The 18067-nt window shown below is 35.7% G+C and overlaps 1 protein-coding gene across 2 annotated transcripts in view; it reads left to right on the top strand.

The window, feature by feature from the left end:
• Positions 1-18067, top strand: part of LOC123546804 (erythroid differentiation-related factor 1-like) — a 77196-nt gene that overhangs the window by 33696 nt on the left and 25433 nt on the right. For both annotated transcript variants that reach the window (XM_053551111.1, XM_053551112.1), the window contains 4 exons: positions 1008-1374; positions 2913-3113; positions 7271-7468; positions 8446-8675. In XM_053551111.1, the coding sequence (XP_053407086.1) occupies positions 1008-1374; positions 2913-3113; positions 7271-7468; positions 8446-8675 (996 nt within the window). The remainder of the gene's footprint in view (positions 1-1007; positions 1375-2912; positions 3114-7270; positions 7469-8445; positions 8676-18067) is intronic.

Below are 18067 nucleotides of genomic sequence, written 5' to 3'. Positions count from 1 at the left end.
TAAATTACGCATAATTATTAATTGACAATAATTGCATTGTTTAATCGAACAGGACTAGTTAAGATGACAATTATGTTTTGCATACCTGTCGGGTATGTGTCATTACCATGGTGATTGTGTATTACGTTTTGACACGCTATTTACGTGACGAAAAATTACAATGCTAAGAACATAAAAATAAATATTTCAGTAATATGTATGTTACCACCGAATATTCGAATACTTAAATAAAATCCGAATATTCGGACCTGTGACCGAATATCCGTTGACATCCCTAATATTTGCTCATTTACAAAATGTCTGAGAGGAAATTTGTAAGAGTAATTTCCCAGGGTTTTAATTTTGAAAAAAAACAACAATGAATTACATAAAAATGCTGTGAAGGGTTAACTCTTACCATGCTGAACGCGATTATTTTGAGTTTGCGACCAGTATAGATCATGATGTGCAATCTGATCAAAATCTGAACTGTTCACCATTCAGTCAGAATCTTTTTGGTAAGCACCTCTCTTAACAGTTAATGGTACAGTCCAAATTGTGAAATGGACAAGTTCATCATATAAATTTAACATTGTAAGGGTTAAAGAATAAAATGAGAACAGAAAATGGCTTTAGATATGAGGACAAACCATTTTCACTAATAAAGGATTTCGTATGATGTTGATAAATGGATTTAATTCAAAAATAGAATAATTGTTCCACATTATTTGTCACATGATATGACACATGGTGCATTACTTTTGCCGAAATTATTCATGAATTATGTCCCTTAATGCTTAGTTAATAAGTTGATACACTTTCACTCTATCTCAGTTATGATCAAAGATATTATTGTCTAGTATTATCACTCGCATTAGAATTCCAGTGATAGCTCTAGCTTCCTCAGATGTGCCCTATCCAGCACCAAAATAGTCAAGCACCCCGTCTCCTGTGACAGCTCTTGTTCTATATTTGGTACAATTATATCGATAATGTTGTAAAAATGTGTGGTAACTTTATATTTTCAGGCTCTGGTATGTTTAGAATATGACTTAAAAGTAGGACAACATAAAAAATCCCGTATTGTAGAGGAACAAGCAAAATGCGACTCAGATACAGCCATTCCACTGCATTATGAGCCATTAAAAAGAAAGACAGCAACTTTACCTCCTGACCCCTCAGATGCAGAAAAGTCAAGGTCAGATGACTTACAAATGACCTCCTTTAACAAGGAGGCAGAAGGTCAACAGAAAGGTCAAACATGGCATCAGCTGTCGAAGGGATTATTGTTTAGAAAGGCTGCAGTGACATTTTCTGCAATGACGAGAGGCTGTATGAATAAAGGAGAGTGTGTAAAATCTGTCAAATACTTGAAGCTGGCAATGGTGTGCTTAAGTAAGATTTTTTCTACATTTTGTATTATTTCTTTTAAAACGGAATATATTATGTGGTGGCATTTGTGTCTGTCTGTCTGTCCGTCATAATTTGTGTCCAGAGCATAACTTTATAACCTTTAAAGTTATTGACTTTAAATTTAGCATATAGGTAGATGGCGCTGAGGTGATATGCAGAGCACTTGAACTGGCTCTGTATGTCAAAGGTCAAGGTCACAATTGAGCTCAAAGGTCAAATATGTCAGTCATATTTCATGTCCAGAGCATAACTTCAAGGTATTGACTTCAAACTTGAGATATAGGTAGGTGGCAGTGTGACGATGTGCAGAGTGCATGAACCAGGGTGGTAGGTCAGAGGTCAAGGTTACAGCAAGCTCAAACCTGCCCATCATAATTAAAGATATTGACTTAAAACTTGGAATATAAGCAGGAGACGATGTGAAGACTGCAACAATCTACATTACACCCCACCCTCCTTCCATCCATTTACCCCACCTCCCCCCCCCCCTCCTTCCACCACCACTAACCAAAAAAAACAAGAAGTTTCTTTATAAATCTTTAGTATCCTGTCACCACCACTGCTCACACACATACTCTGCATCCCACTTCACACAGGACATCCTTCTCATCAAACATACCCAAAATAGAGACCACTTGGTTGAAATTAAATCAAAGTGTAACCATTATTTGACTTAAAAAAAAAATTTGGTTTAAGTTTTTCATGCAAGTTGTTACCATTGCCATAAAATGTTAATTTGTCATAAATTATAATAAAATAACTCAATTAGAAAAGTGTGTTATGTTGCTTGGTTGTGTTCTCTGCTTCTAAAGCATCTTTTCATAGATTTTATTAGCTACCACAACAGCAGGGCTTTAAATGTGTGTGCAGACAACTGTAAAAAGTCTCCCTGAACTTGGACTCAGTGTTGTTCAATATTTTCTGGTCCTTTGGGATCATGGAGTACATTTATTTTTACTATAACAGAATTCTGCTTAAGCCAGTACTAGGGGGTGTGTTGGAAGTTGCACATTTCATTACCTCTCTTGAACAGACTCAGTCAAAGTAAGTCTGCTATTATGTTGTATGGTTCCGTTCTGAGTTTCCAAAGGAATTTCTTATAGATTTTATTACAAAGTTATGGCCCTTTTTTGACTTAGTAGCTGTTGAATAAGGATAATGACTTATGGAAAACTCGTTTGTATGGCCCCATTGTTGCTGACCAAAGGTGTGTGGGCAGATAATGAACTCTCTGTCAGTCCACCCATTACACTTTGTTGTGTACTCAACTGCTCCTACAGTTTATATCCAATTGAAATGAAACTTGGTATGTTTTGTCAGTATGAAGTGGACATATACATGTTGTCATGACATTCATATTGGAATATTCTTTCTGGAATTATAGCCCAGTTGTGGACTTTATCTATTATTCTGTCAAGCATTTTCATGGGGCATGTTTACATGTTGACATGGTTCTTGCTTGAAATTGGATGAATACAAAGCCTTTTCTTATTTAATGCATTTTTTTTTTTCATTTTCAGATGCAATGAAAGCTGTTATACCTCATAAAGCTGGAGAGAACGATGCCCTTCTTTCAAACTTGTTGGGTTTGTGTGGTGACATTCAACTGGTTCTCACAAAATCTCAGCTGTCTGAAATAGACTGGGATACATTATGGAAAACATCCCCTGTAGAAGAAAATGGTATTCTGGAAATGGCTGAAAAGGAATTCGAATCTTTTGGTACGGTAAATTTGAGTGTTTTTAATGACCCTTTATTATTATGCCCTCCTACAAAGAAGGAGGGGTATATTGTTTTGCAGATGTCGGTATGTCTGTCGGTCGGTCGGTATGTAGACCAATCCGTTTCCGGATGATAACTCAAGAACGCTTGGGCCTAGGATCATGAAAGTTGATAGGGAGATTGGTCATAACCAGCAGATGAACCCTATTGATTTTGAGATCAGTAGGTCAAAGGTCAAGGCCACAGTGACCTAGAACAGTTAAATGGTCTTCGGATGATAACTCAAGAACACTTAAGCCTAGGATCATGAAAATTGACAAGAAGGTTGGTCATGACCAGCAGATGACCCCTATTGATTTTGAGGTGAATAGGTCAAAGGTCAAGATCATTGTGACACCGAACAGTTAAATGGTTTCCGGACGATTACTCAAGAATGCTTTGGCCTAGGATCATGAAAGTTGACAGGGAGATTGATCATGTCCAGCAGATGACCCCTATTGATTTTAAGGTCAGTAGGTCAGAGGTCAAGGTCACAGTGACCTTGAACAGTTAAACAGTTTCTGAATGATAACTCAAGAACGCTTGGGCTTAGGATCATGAAAATTGATGGGGAGGTTGATCATGACCAGCAGATGACCCTTATTGATTTTGAGGTCAGTAGGTCAAAGCTCAAGGTCACATTGACCCAGAACACTTTTATGGTTTCCGGATGATAACTTGAGAATGCTTTGGCCTACGATAATGAAACTTAATGGGGAGGTTGATCATGATCAGCAGAAGACCCCTATTGATGTTTAGGTCAGTAGGTCTAAGGTCAAGGTCACAGTGACCCAGAACAGTTAAACGGTTTCTGGATGGTAACTCAAGACCGCTTGGGCCTGGGATCATGAAACTTAATAGGGAGGTTGATCAAATGATAACTCAAGAATGCTTGGGCCTAGGATCATGAAAATTGATGGGGAGGTTGATCATGACCAACAGATGACCCCTATTGATGTTGAGGTCAGTAGGTCAAAGGTCAAGGTCACAGTGACCCAGAACAGTTTTATGGTTTCCGGATGATAACTTGAGAATGCTTGGGCCTAGGATAATGAAACTTGATAGGGAGGTTGATCATGATCAGCCGATGACACCTATTGATGTTTAGGTCAGTAGGTCTAATGTCAAGGTCACAGTAACCCAGGACAGTTAAACGGTTTCTGGATGATAACTCAAGAACGCTTGGGCCTAGGATCATGAAACTTAACAGGGAGGTTGATCATGACCAGCAGATGACCTCTATTTATTTTAAGGTCAATAGGTCAAAGGTCAAGGTCACATTGACCCAGAACAGTAGAACTTTTGTATACAATGACCAAATAATTTCTGTTCCTTGTGCAATTTCTGAATACATCAAGGGGGGCATTTCGTGTTCTACCAGCTCTTGTTTTAAGCTAGATTTCATATATTGAAACTGTCAGTGTCAGACTCCTTATTTATATATTGGAATTAGTTGTATTGTGTGAAAGTTTGGAGATTAGCAACAATGACAGGTAGTTTAGGAATTTACGGCAGTTCCAAATATTAAAGACTGTTCAGTAGATTCCATTGTTAAAAATCTTGTTGAATGCCTTATTTACTGTTGGTAGAATTATTCAGACTTACAGATAAAATGAGATTGTGTGACCATATTGATTTAGGGGTCACTAAGTCAAAGGAAATTGCCCTTTAGACTGAAAATGATTTCCGATCAACAACTACAGAATGCTGTGGCATATAGCCTCCAAACTTTTGTTCCAGTTTAAAAGTTAAAAAGTATATAGTTACTTTTAATACACCTATTTCAGAAAAATGGGACATATGTTTTCACCCTTTGTCAGTGGATAAGCAGATGAAATCGGTGTTCACTTAAGAACTAGAGTATTTTCTCTCTTAACCAAACTTATATGAAGTTTTTTTTTTTTTACTATACAACCTAAGTCAAGTTCAATAGCCATCCAGCCTTAAGGAGGTAGGTTACCTTGATATTTGTAAGTGCGCATGTCCAACCGGAAGCTAACGTGACGATTTACGACGACATTTACGACAAACTAAATGTGTTTGTATATCCATTCTTCTGAAAATAAATCTTGAACCTGCCTCTGATCTTATGTTTAATGGTTTATTAATGCAGAAATAATGAATGAATTGCCGCAGAAACGCCTCAAAACATTGTTGCCTTAAAATGACGTCATTGACGTCATGACGTTACGTGTCAGTTACCGCGCAAAATTAATAGCTTTTATTTTGAAAGTACGTTATTCTGTGCTTTTTCTTTATTTGAACTATTTTTAAACAGCCATTATTTGCTGAATTATTAGTCTTTTGCTCTGAAAAATGAACAATATTTTGCTTCTTTTATGTAATTATATTGAAATGTTATGCGGAATGTAAGAAATCGAATGATGGTAACTGATGTAATTGGGAATATACATGTAGTTGGCTGAAAGGTAACTTATTACGGTCATTTACAAATAAAAATTTGGCAGTTTGATTTGTTATACCTATTTCCCAGTTTCCGTTGATAATTTGTTACTGTACTTAGATACTAAAACTAAGCTCTAAAATTGTTCAAATTTCAGTATAGAATTGTGGTGTCTTGAATTAAATTGATGTTACCATGGAAACGAAGCCCGTGACCTATATGTCTAATTGTTAAATTCAAAAGCGTTAACACTGGGGTATTTAAGGAACACAGCTTCGGCTTTTTATTTTCATTTCAACAATATCCATGAGAATAATAGCAGCATGCAGAACGATTTTTCAATAAAAATGTCAGACGACGGACACTGCTGTAAGTATTTTAAGCTGTGAAATTTGTTAAATTAACTGCAATTCATACGAAAATATTACTAACGTTAGAAATAAGATGTTTTAATGCTACATTAACAAGAAAGATAATTTTATATAATATTTTTTTTTAAGAAATTACGATAAAAAGCAACATATAAGCTATTTTAAACATCTCTGTTGCCATGGTTACTCTAAACTTTAAGAAAAACATAGTACCATGTTCTTGGTATTTTACTAATCATATTACACAAATATTCCATGTTGGTCAATAACAGAATGGCACTGAAGCCGTCGAAAAACCCATTTTCATACATAATTGTTGAAAAATGAGAGAAAATGCGTTACCATGGAAACACGAGCCCCGCGACATATACATTTTAAGCTTTTATTAGAAAGCTAATGCGCATACTTGTAAAACTATTAATTATGCAGACTTCTACGGATAACAATGAAACCAAAATACCCTGAAAAGTGTTAAATATCCGTATTTTCCTTCTTTCTATATAAAATACCTTAAGAGGGTCATGTACTTCAAACCTGGATAAAAATTGTACTTGAAGGGACAGAGATAAACAGAACTGAGATTGTAGCAGTTAAAACATTAAATTACACGAAATACAAAAAATCACTGCGGTTCAACTAATTTGAATTTACCCTGGTAACAAGGTAACCTACCTCCTTAAGTTGGTCAAAAATGCCAAAGTTGACAGTGTCTGCTTGCTGAATAGAGTACTTTTTTGTCAGAACTAAACCAAACTAGCATGAAGTGTGCATGTCTGTAAAATGTAGGCCACATTCTATTACCAACCAGTGTGAACCAGCATCCGGAGATGGCCCATAAATTGGTCAAAAATTGCACAAATTGTAATTGTCCACTCTGCAAAGGAGTAATTTTTCTTTAATATATGTCAACTGTACCTGTGCAGAAGATGTATTACTATAAAATCTGGTTAAAGTTTGATAGTGGACCAGGAAATTACAAAAATTATCGGTGTTCGTTCAATAACTGCAGTATTATTTCTCAGAACTTAAGTTTGTACCAAACGTATACAAGATGTATACCTGTATAAAATCTGGGTCAGTTTTGAGAACCAACAAGAAAAGATTAATGAGTCTTTTGAGTCCTTGAATTAATTAAAATTGAGAAAATGGACATTGTCCATTCCAGAAGTAGAGTATTTCAAATTTAAAATAGATTTACTTTTATGGGCCTATATTATGACAGGTTGGCACTCTTGTGATTAGATCTACTTGGGATTTAATCTTTTTACAACCATGAATTTCATAAAAATTTGTCACCTGTGTATAATTTAAAATATTTCTAAATGTAAATATCTTTTTTCAGAGTATGAGGAAATGTTTAAGCTGGAGAGTTTGTTGGATAGCTTGACTTTGTGCATTGATTGCTATAAAAGGGCCATAGATCTTATCTCAAAGAAGAGGGGACATGTATATATACCCCTGTGCAAGAGGAAGGGAAATGCTCTCAATGAATTAGGGGTTTATTACATGCAGAGTGCCCAGAAATTGTTGGAAACTGAAGGTAAGAAGCTACTCCTATTTTATGCCACTGTAATGAAACCTGTCTAAGAGCTAAAGTCACTGGGAAAACATATGACTGAGCTGCACCATGAGAAAACCAACAAAGTGCATTTGCGACCAGCATGGATTCAGACCAGCCTGCACATCTATGCAGTCTGGTCTGGATTCATGCTGTTCACTTTCAAAGCCTATTGCAATTAGAGAAACTGTTAGCAAACAGCATGGATCCTGACCAGACTGCAAAGGCTAGTCTGGATCCATGCTGGTCGCAGATGCACTAATGTTGGTTTTCTCATGGTGCAGCTCTTATATGTTTGTTATTTTGATAAGAAGATGCTTTGATGAAAAATTAAATCTTTTGTTTGACAGTATTGCAGTTCAGAGGTGTCAGTATTATTGAACAATCAAAGATAGCTAAAGATAAAATAGATATGAGGTATATTTTTGGGAAAAAAAGTCTTAAGGACGTATGCTAGAATTTGGTGCGAAAATTTTCCCAATAACAGAATTTCTTCAAACTTTGGATATTGAAGGACGATCATCTAAGAAACAAAAAAATGCAATAAAAATCATAGGTCACCGGTATCGAAAAAGAGTTATCTGCCCTTGAAAACGGCATTTCCCCCAAAAATGACGTTTTCAAGGGCAGATAACTCTTTTTCGAATCCGGTGACCTATGATTTTTATTGCATTTTTTTGTTTCTTAGATGATTGTCCTTCAATATCCAAAGTTTAAAGAAATTCTGTTATTGGGAAAATTTTCGCCCATCTCATATACAGGGAATTCTAGCGTACGCCTTTAAATCATGTCAAGCACAATTTTGAACTTGCAGGAGAGTATGAAAAGTTCAAAATAGATGCATCCTGAATTGAATCAAATTTACAATTGCTCACAGTGTAGGGTAAGGGTTAACCATACAAAATGTACAAAATAAAGTCACAGTTGATCTGAAATTTAATATTCTTCGTGATTTTCAGTGGCTGGAGACAAACCATCACAGGAAATGATGACTCATTGGATGAAAGGTCGTCAAGCATTCTCTCAGGGAATAGAAGTGTTTGAGGAGATAGAAGATATAGCAAACCAGGCATTACTTCATTGTAACTATGGACGTCTGATGAGACTCTGTGCAACAACGTATACTCAGATAGCGTTAAAAAGTGAGAAACAGGAATTTACTCCGAAAGAAAGACATTACTTCCAGATGGTAATTATCATTTACTTTATGGCTGAAAGATACAAATATCCAGAGTACGATAATTTTTTTGCTAGGTTAGTTATCTTAAGGTTTCCGATCCACAAATAGGTAACATTTCGATGCTTGGTGACCGCATGTTTTTTTGGTATCATTTGAAAGCGTTGTGTCTGCTGAACAAGAATTAGTAAATAAGATTACCATAAATGATATGCGCGAATCAGTACAGTAATTTTTAATCCCCCGCCATAAGTGGTGGGGGGTTATAGGAATGGTCTCCATCTATCCTTCCATCTTCCGTCCTAACATTTTGTGTCTGCTCTGTATCTCCTAAACCCCTTGAAGGATTTTCATGAAACTCGGGTCAAATGATCACCTCATCAAGACGATGTGCAGAACCCATGAGTCAGCCATGTCAGTTCAAGGTCAAGGTCACAAATTAAGGTCAAAGGTTTGATACCAAAATTATATGAGCTTCCCAGGCATCAATATTTGATATATTTTAATAGCACTGTTATATAGAATTTGATTATTTGTGGATCGGATACCTTAACCTTTAGCCTGCTTGAGGCAAGTTATTCTGCCCTTTGCAACCAGTGCAGATCAAGATCAGCCTGCACATCTTTGCAGTCTGATCATGGTCTGCACTATTCGCTATTCAGTCAGTAATTTTTCAGTAAACTCCTCTTCGAATAATAAATGGTACTGCCCAAATTGAATGATGGACCAGTCCATTTTAAACATTTAGTGGGCAGTATTATGAAAGTAGCATAATGCTGACATATAATTTGATACATGTAAATCAGTTGAATTGAATCTGTTCATAACTGTAAATAATGTACAATTGACAATTTTCTACCATTCACTTGTTGTAACAATTCTAGTGAAATTCTGCGTATTTTGTTTTATAAAAAATGTTCATATTTCTTCCATTTACTGATGGTCGTTTAAAGAAAAATGTTAATATACATGTCTGCAAGTAGCTGAAATAACTGCTACAATAACTGCAAGTTTTGTATTTAAATTCCTATATTATTCTGAGGGGGAGGTAATGATGTGTGATAATAGGTATAATGAATTTGAGATAGTTACTTCCCTTACTATGAAGTTGATAGTTAATCCCAGCTAGAAAAGTTTTCATCAGAAGTTGTGCTGAAAAGAACTATCGCGTTACTTGACTGCTTAGCGTTGATGTGTCTTTTCATGTTAGATGATGATCCCTGGATCAGTTTGTTACATTTTACACATTGAAGCATCAGGGGATTGAAAGTTTTGTATTCCTCAGTGTAAATTGCATTTTTACAGGTGATGTTCATTTTTGAATTAAATTCAGCCCTTCTGGTGTTTTTGTCTTCAGAAAGTTTCTATATGAGCCACGCCATGAGAAAACCAACATAGTTGCTTTGCCACCATAATGGATCCAGACCAGCCTGCGCATCTGTGCAGTCTGGTCAGGATCCATGCTGTTCGCTTTCAAAGCCTATTAAAATTAGAGAAACTGTTAGCGAACAGCATGGATCCTGACCAGACTGGGCGGATGCGCAGGCTGGTCTGGATCCATGCTGGTTGCAAAGCCACTATGTTGGTTTTCTCAAGGCGTGGCTCATATGTTTCTTCCATTCAAAGTTGAGTGTTTATTTTCTGGTGGTTTCCTTGATTAACATGATGCCATTGATGTCCTTGTTATGGTTTGGACTGCCTTTTTGAAAGCTTTGAAGTATAACAGAAAAGTTAGCTTTAACCCTTACCCTGCTAAAATTTCTATAATGAACTTGTCCGTCTTCCAATTTGGACAGTAACATTAACTGTTAAAAGGGGTGCTTAGCAAAAAGATACTGGTTGAATAGCCAACAGTGCAGATCATGATCTACACTGGTTGCAGAGGCAACATCAATCGTGTCCAGCATGGTAAGCCTTAAGCAGGCTTCATTGTAAAATATTTATTGATGTAATACTGTGAAATCATTAATATTCATGGTTGAGTCAATCCACAAAATCTAATCCAAACGAACGAGTAAAATGCCGATTCATTTTATGTTCAAAAGTTGAAATCCTCAAATTCATATCCCCATGAAATTGCTGTTTTGACCAAAACCATGAAATTTCATGCTCACAAAATTAAATGACATTACAGTACACTACCGGCTTTGAAAAGTAGATGAATGATGGAAAATGTTGAAAAGTATTCATTAAATAAAGAAAACATGCGAAAGACACTGGGGTAATAACAAAATCTCGTGGAATCCCCAAACTGGGCACAGGATCCATATGAATCATGCTGAAGCAACAGTCCAAGGTCTGATGCATGTTGAAATAGAACTTTGAAAGTTCATTTAAATGAAAAGATATGCCAACTAAAGTTGGAAATAAACCTCATGTTATAACTTACTGTTTAATGGCCACAAAATAACAACCATTTGCATAACTATGAAGTTAATAAACTGTACTAAATTTAAAATGAATAAATAAATGCTACCAAAAATTAAAAAATCAACGAAGTATAAATAAAGTAAAAGAAAGGCATTTGAATTCAAATGTATATCTATTCAGTAAGTACACATAGTAGTGTAATACGGGGGCCTCCGTGGCCGAGTGGTTAAGGTCACTGTCTTCAAATCACTTGCCCCTCGCCGATTTGGGTTCAAGCCTCCCTCTGGGCGTTGAATTCTTCATGGTGGTTGGTGGTTTCGACCCAGGTGCCCGCTTGTGATAAAATAATGCATGGAGGGGCACCTGGGGTCTTCCTCTGCCATCAAAGCTGGAAAGTCTCCATATGACCTATAATTTTGTTGGTGCGACGTTAAACCCAATAAAAAATCATTTGCAATACTGTGGTAAAGATGTTTTTCATAAAACACAAATTATCTCCCCTTGCTGCCATTTTAAGGGTCGTTCTAACATAAAATCTACAACAGACAAGTTCTTCATTTCTGTTTACTGATAATAATCTTTTCTTTTATTGTTGCTACAAATGTTATCTTTACAAATATGAAGGATTATGACTTGTGTCCTTATCATTTTACAATTTTTGCTGATTTTGATAACTATATTAGCTAACCCTTTGCACTAAATTTCTATAATGAACTTGTCCATCTTTCAGTTTGCACAGTACCATTAACTGTTAAAAGGGGTGCTCACCAAAAAGATACTGACTGAATGGCAAACATTGCAGATCTAGATCAGACTACACATCCGTATAGGTTGCTTTATGGAAATATAATTTTCGTGCTATAACCTAAATATGCCTTTCTTTGGACTTTACTGTTTGTAGTAGATAGTAGAAACATACGAGAGTGAAGAAAACTAAATCTCCAAACTGGACACAGAACCTTTGCAAACATCCTGATTTTTGAAGCACCAAATTAAGTTGAATGACCTCAGCCCCTCTTAAATCTTTAATCATAATAGAATTGTTTCTGCCTGAAAAGCATTTAACATAATTATGCCCCCCACCCCCACCCCCCACCCCGTCTTGCCCTGTCTGTCTGTACGTACGTATGTCACACTTCATTTCCGATCAATAACTGGAGAACCATTTGTTCTAGAACCTTTAAACTTCATGGGTGGCAGGGCTTATGGAGTAGACAACCCCTATTGTTTTTGGGGTCACTCCATCAAAGGTCAAGGTCACGGGCCTTAACATGGAAAACCATTTCCGATCAATAACTTGAGAACCACTTGACCCAGAATGTTTAATCTTCCTAGGATGATTGGTCATGCACAGTAGATGACCCCTATTGATTTGGGGTCACTTTAATAAAGGTCAAGGTCACAGGAGCCTGAACATGGAAAACCATTTCTGATCTATAACATGAAAACCACTTGACCCAGAATGTTGAAACTTCATATGATGATTGGTTATGCAGAGCCGATCAATAATTTGAGAACCACTTGACCCAGAATGTTGAAACTTCATAGGATGATTGGACATGCAGAGCAGATGACCCCTATTTATTTTGGGGCCACTGTATTTAAGGTCAAGGTCACAGGGGCCTGAACATGGAAAACCATTTCCAGTCAGTAACTTGAGAACCACTTGACCCAGAATATTGAAACTTCATAGGATGATTGGACATGTAGAGTAGATAACCCCTATTGATTTTGGGGCCACTCTATTAAAGATCAAGGTCGCAGTGAACAGAACATGAAAATCTATTATTAACTTGAGAGCCGCTTGACCCAGAATGTTGAAACTTCATAGGGTGATAGGACTTACAGAGTAGATGACCCCTATTATTTTTGGGGTCACTCTATTAAAGGTCAAGGTTGCAGCAAACAGCAAACATTTCCAGTCAATAACTTGAGAACCGTTTGACCTAGTACCTTCAGATTTCACAGGGTGATAGGACTTACAGAGGAGATGACCCCTATTGTTTTTGGGGTCACTCCATCAAAGGTCATGGTCACAGGGGGCTGAACATAGAAAACTCTTTTCAGTCAATAACTTGAGAACCACTAGGCCCAGAATGTTGAAACTTTGTGTGATGATTGGACATGCCTTGGTAGATGATCCCTATTGCAGCCAGCCATCAGTGTCTCTTTGACTTCTGCTTCTGTCCCCTATTGATTTCTTGCCTATACAACTATGCAGTGGGGGAGACATGCGCTTTTCTACAAAAGCATCTTCTAGTTTTAATACGTTTTATTGGCAATTTTGTTTTGTATTGAAAAAAATTCAAGTCAAAATCATCAGGGAAATTCTTCAGTGTTATCTTGTTTGTTATTTTAAAGTTAGTTTGTTGAAAGATTAGCATTTCAACATGATCATAAAAATGGAATGATTGGACATGTGACAACTGGTCAGTTGTCAAAATACTTGGAAGAAAAACAAATCTTTTAAATAATAGTTACACCTTTATGTATTTTCTTCACTGTACTTTTTTTTGAAGATTGATAAAAACCCTAATGATGAAAAAAATTTATTCAGTGAATTAAATGAAAGATGCCATTTAATGCCATGTTTTGATTTCATTTATTCAAAAACATAATTCCTATCACTTTAAAATCCTAATGCTAAAAGATAATGCAGATGGATGCGTCAGTAAGCTCTTGCTAACCATGTGATATTGTCACACACACTGCTATTTACCTCAAGAATAATTAAGAAAATGATACCTAAACAACTTTTTATTAATTAGAAATAGACACATGCTAAGGTGCTAATCATTTCTCCCACCAGGTATGTAAAGTTCACCTTTAAACTTTTAATAAATGGACATAAATAACACGCTGTGTCTGTGAAATATTTAATTTTGTGCACATCAGCAATTCTGTCTAGTTACTATGTCATTAGAGTGATAATGTGAATTGGTATAGTGTAAATAAGACAGTACTCCAGTTCTGCTTATTACGGGATCCGGACAAACTCCCCTGCGGACAAAACCCCCCTTTGCTCAGTTTTGCACAGGTGGACAAAACCCACTTCATCTTCTTTACAAGTAGGACAAATCCACCTTCACTGAATTTTACAAGGACAAAACCCCCTCATGTTTTTTACAAGGAGGACAAAAAACCCTTCATTCAATTTACTTTAATGAACAGTTCAATGAGAAAAACAAATAACTAACAAATTAAATTTTTTTCAACGAACTGTAGTAATTGTATATGCAGTAATATTGGCAATGTTCATTTTTCAGTCTGATTAATTTTAGTTATTTAGGTACAAACTGTAATAATTGTATATAAAATAATAAATGCATAAATTATCCATATTATACTCTGAAATTTTAATTATTTTCAAGACATCTTTCTATTCACATTCAATTGATGTATGTAATTACAGATACATAATTTATCAAAGATATTGTCAAACATTCATTATACCCCCACCAAACATGTTTGAGGGGGGTATATAGGAGTCAGTTTTGTCGCGTCCCGTCGCGTCGCGTCCCGTCCCGTCCCGTCGCTTCCCGAAATCTATTATCTCAGTTATTACCAAATGGATTTGATTCAAACTTAAAATACATGTTCCACCTTATCACCCACATCATGTGACACAAGGTGCATAACTCTTGACACCAAGTTTTCATGAATTATGTCCCCTTTTACTTAGAATTTAAGGTTAATTTTGTTGTATTTTCACTATATCTCAGTTATTACTAAATGGATTTGATTCAAACTTAAAACAGATGTTCCACCTCATCACCCACATCATGTGACACAAGGTGCATAACTCTGACACCATTTTTTTATGAATTATGCCCCTTTTTACTTAGAATTTAAGGTTGATTTTGATGTATTTTCACTATATCTCAGTTACTACTGAATAGATTTGATTCAAACTTAAAATAGATGTTCCACCTCATCACCCACATCATGTGTCCACATCATGTGACACAAGGTGCATAACTCTGACACCAAGTTTTCATGAATTATGTCCCCTTTTACTTAGAATTTAAGGTTAATTTTGTTGTATTTTCACTATATTTCAGTTATTACTAAATGGATTTGATTAAAACTTAAAATAGTTGTTCCACCTTATCACCTGATGATGTAACATAAGGTGCTTAACTCTAACATAAATTTTTTATGAATTATGTCCCCTTTTACTTTAAATTTAAGGTTGATTTTGATGTATTTTCACTGTATCTCAATTATTACAAAATGGATTTGATTCAAACTTAAAATAGATGTTCCACCTCATCACCCACATCATGTGACACAAGGTGCATAACTCTGACACCAATTTTTCATGAATTATGCCCCTTTTTACTTAGAATTTAAGGTTGATTTTGATGTATTTTCACTATATCTCAGTCACTACTGAATGGATTTGATTCAGACTTAAAACAGATGTTCCACCTCATCACCCACATCATGTGACACAAGGTGCATAACTCTGACACTAATTTTTCTTGAATTGTGTCCCCTTTTACCTAGAATTTAAGGTTAATTTTGATGTATTTTCACTATATCTCATTCTGATTGGCTTAGAGTCAAAGGGAAGTAACCTTTTTTTAACTTTTGTACTGAGTTTCTTCCCCTTAAATTCCAGGAATAAGTCTATTTTTAGAAATCCTATTTTTAGATTTTCAATATTTTAGGTATTTTTCTTTTTTATTATAAGTTCTGTGTAAAAAGTAAAAACATTTTTCTGTGGTAACATGGGTCGGTAAGACACTTTTTTGTATTCACTTTTAGTGTATATTTTAGTGTATCTCTTATATTAGAGATTTAATATATTTACTAGTATTACTATACTAGTATTATACTAGTATTACTTATATGTGGAAGCCCAGGATGAAGTACTCCAAAGTATTTTTAAGATTTCTTATGGTTGCCATTCTTCTGTGACAAGACCGTATGGTGGGGGTATGAGTCACTCCTGTGACAGTTCTAGTTTATTTTGCTGTGAAAGAAACATAGAAATACGAGTATTTATTTCCTTAGATCATTTCATGGCCAATGATCAAGATTGTTGGGCAATATTAGCTGAAAAATTGCTCTAAAATTTTTTATGGCCCCGAGCATATAGCGTTTGACTGTTCTTCAGATTGTCTGTTCATATGAAACAGATTTTACTGTTTCGCTTACAGTCCATATCAATGACTTGCTAAAAACTCACATTAATTGTCAACAATCCTTGTGGTAAGACCTACAAACTGACCTTGAACCTCATCTGTTCTTCACATTTTATGGTCCAACAGCCCGCATAATTGACCCAATTTAGTTGATACTCACACTCATTCAGCCTTGTGGCAAGACCTACAAAACTGACCTTATATAGATGACCTTGACCTTCATATGCCCATCACCTTTAAATTTAAATCTTAAAAAACAGTATTTTTGTAAACCGGATTTTACAGTTTCGCCTGCAGCACACATTATTGGCCTGATTTATTTCATACACTCGACAATTCTTGTGGCAAGACCTTCAGGCTTACCTATATATAAATGACCTTGACCCTCATTTCACCTTCAAACTTAAAACCTTAATAAACAACAATTTTGGTCTTGAAGACCACATATATGACCAAATTTAGTTCATTTAATATTCACACTCAACGAACCTTACTATAGTAGGAGGAATGAAAAACTGCTTCTGTCTCATCTCTCAAATCTTGTAAGTTTGTCTCCAAAACTGCTTCCCTCCAGTTTATTTCATACGGACCAGTCATTATTTATTACAGGGACTGGTCATTATTAACAAGAACTGATCTTTTCATGATTATTTACCCCCAGTGGATTCTACGATAATTTCAGACTTGTACAACAATCCCAGTTTTTATGAATGAAATTTTCTGTTGTTTGTAGCAATTTGCTTCTCAGCATGGTTAAGATTAAGAAAAGACATTTTCTTTGGGGGGAAAAGGTGTGCACATTATATATTCAGGTCTATATTGAGTTTTGGAAGATTGATGTGGGAGTATAGGAGATAATTTTCTATATAAATAGGACCTTGACATTTACAGAAATAGGAAAAGGGTCTGGGATTTAAATTGCTCACTGATTGTTTAAGTAGTAACATAATGGATGTTGAGAAATTTGTGGGAAATTTTTCATAACAAAACATAAGGTTGCTAAGTCCAGATGCTGTCTATTGGTACATCCTGAAAATCTTGTGTGCAAGATTTTTCATATATTGTCAGGCTGCATAATTGTTCAAACTTTTGCCGATGATCGCCCATGATGTGTAGACAAAATGGGAAATGTGTTTTCTGATTTACAATACTTTGTTGGTTTTAGGATAAACCATATTGTGAGAAAATATCTTGCGTGGAAAAAAATCTCTTTCCAAGGCATTTCTACTTTTCAACACATTTATAAGGGAACATCTGTAAAATTGTGTCACATGTTTTAGACTAATTTCAATGTAGTTTTTATGTGCAGGAGATTTAATCAGTGTTTGTACATGTCATGTATCACAATTTACAGAGTCTATTTACATGTGTAAAAGTTTTTAACTCACCTGAGCATGCAGTGCTTGGGGTGAGCTATTGTGATCGCTTGATGTCCATCTGTCGTCATTCCACACCTCTTCAAATCACATCTCTGTAACTAATGGTTAGGATAGCACTAAACTTGATCAGTAGCATCCTGGCATGGTCCTCTATCAAGTTTGTTCACATGTTCTAGCTTGGCCCCTTTTAATAAAACCTTGAATTGCTTGATAGATCTTCATTAAACTTCGTCTGTAGCATCATTATTAACTTCGGCTGCAATTTTTTCTCACCTTGGAGCTTATTATGGTTCTCTTCCAAAGTTGCTCACTCTAGCCTGTTTAAGCAGTGAAGTTCAGGTGTACTGTCAAGGGTCATCATGGCCCTCTTGTTATAATTACAAATTTCCCACCTTTATGAATTACACTTCTCAAACAGCATGAACGCAGTTATATTCAATCAAGTCTTTTCAGTTTGTTTTTGTTTTGTTGCCCCAGTATTTCAGGTCACTATAATGTTATTGCA

Source organism: Mercenaria mercenaria, chromosome 9 (genome assembly GCF_021730395.1).
Source record: "Mercenaria mercenaria strain notata chromosome 9, MADL_Memer_1, whole genome shotgun sequence".
In the NCBI taxonomy this organism is placed as follows: Eukaryota; Metazoa; Mollusca; class Bivalvia; order Venerida; family Veneridae; genus Mercenaria; species Mercenaria mercenaria.
Note: the sequence above shows the minus strand (reverse complement) of the source record. Positions and strands in the feature narration are given on the sequence as shown.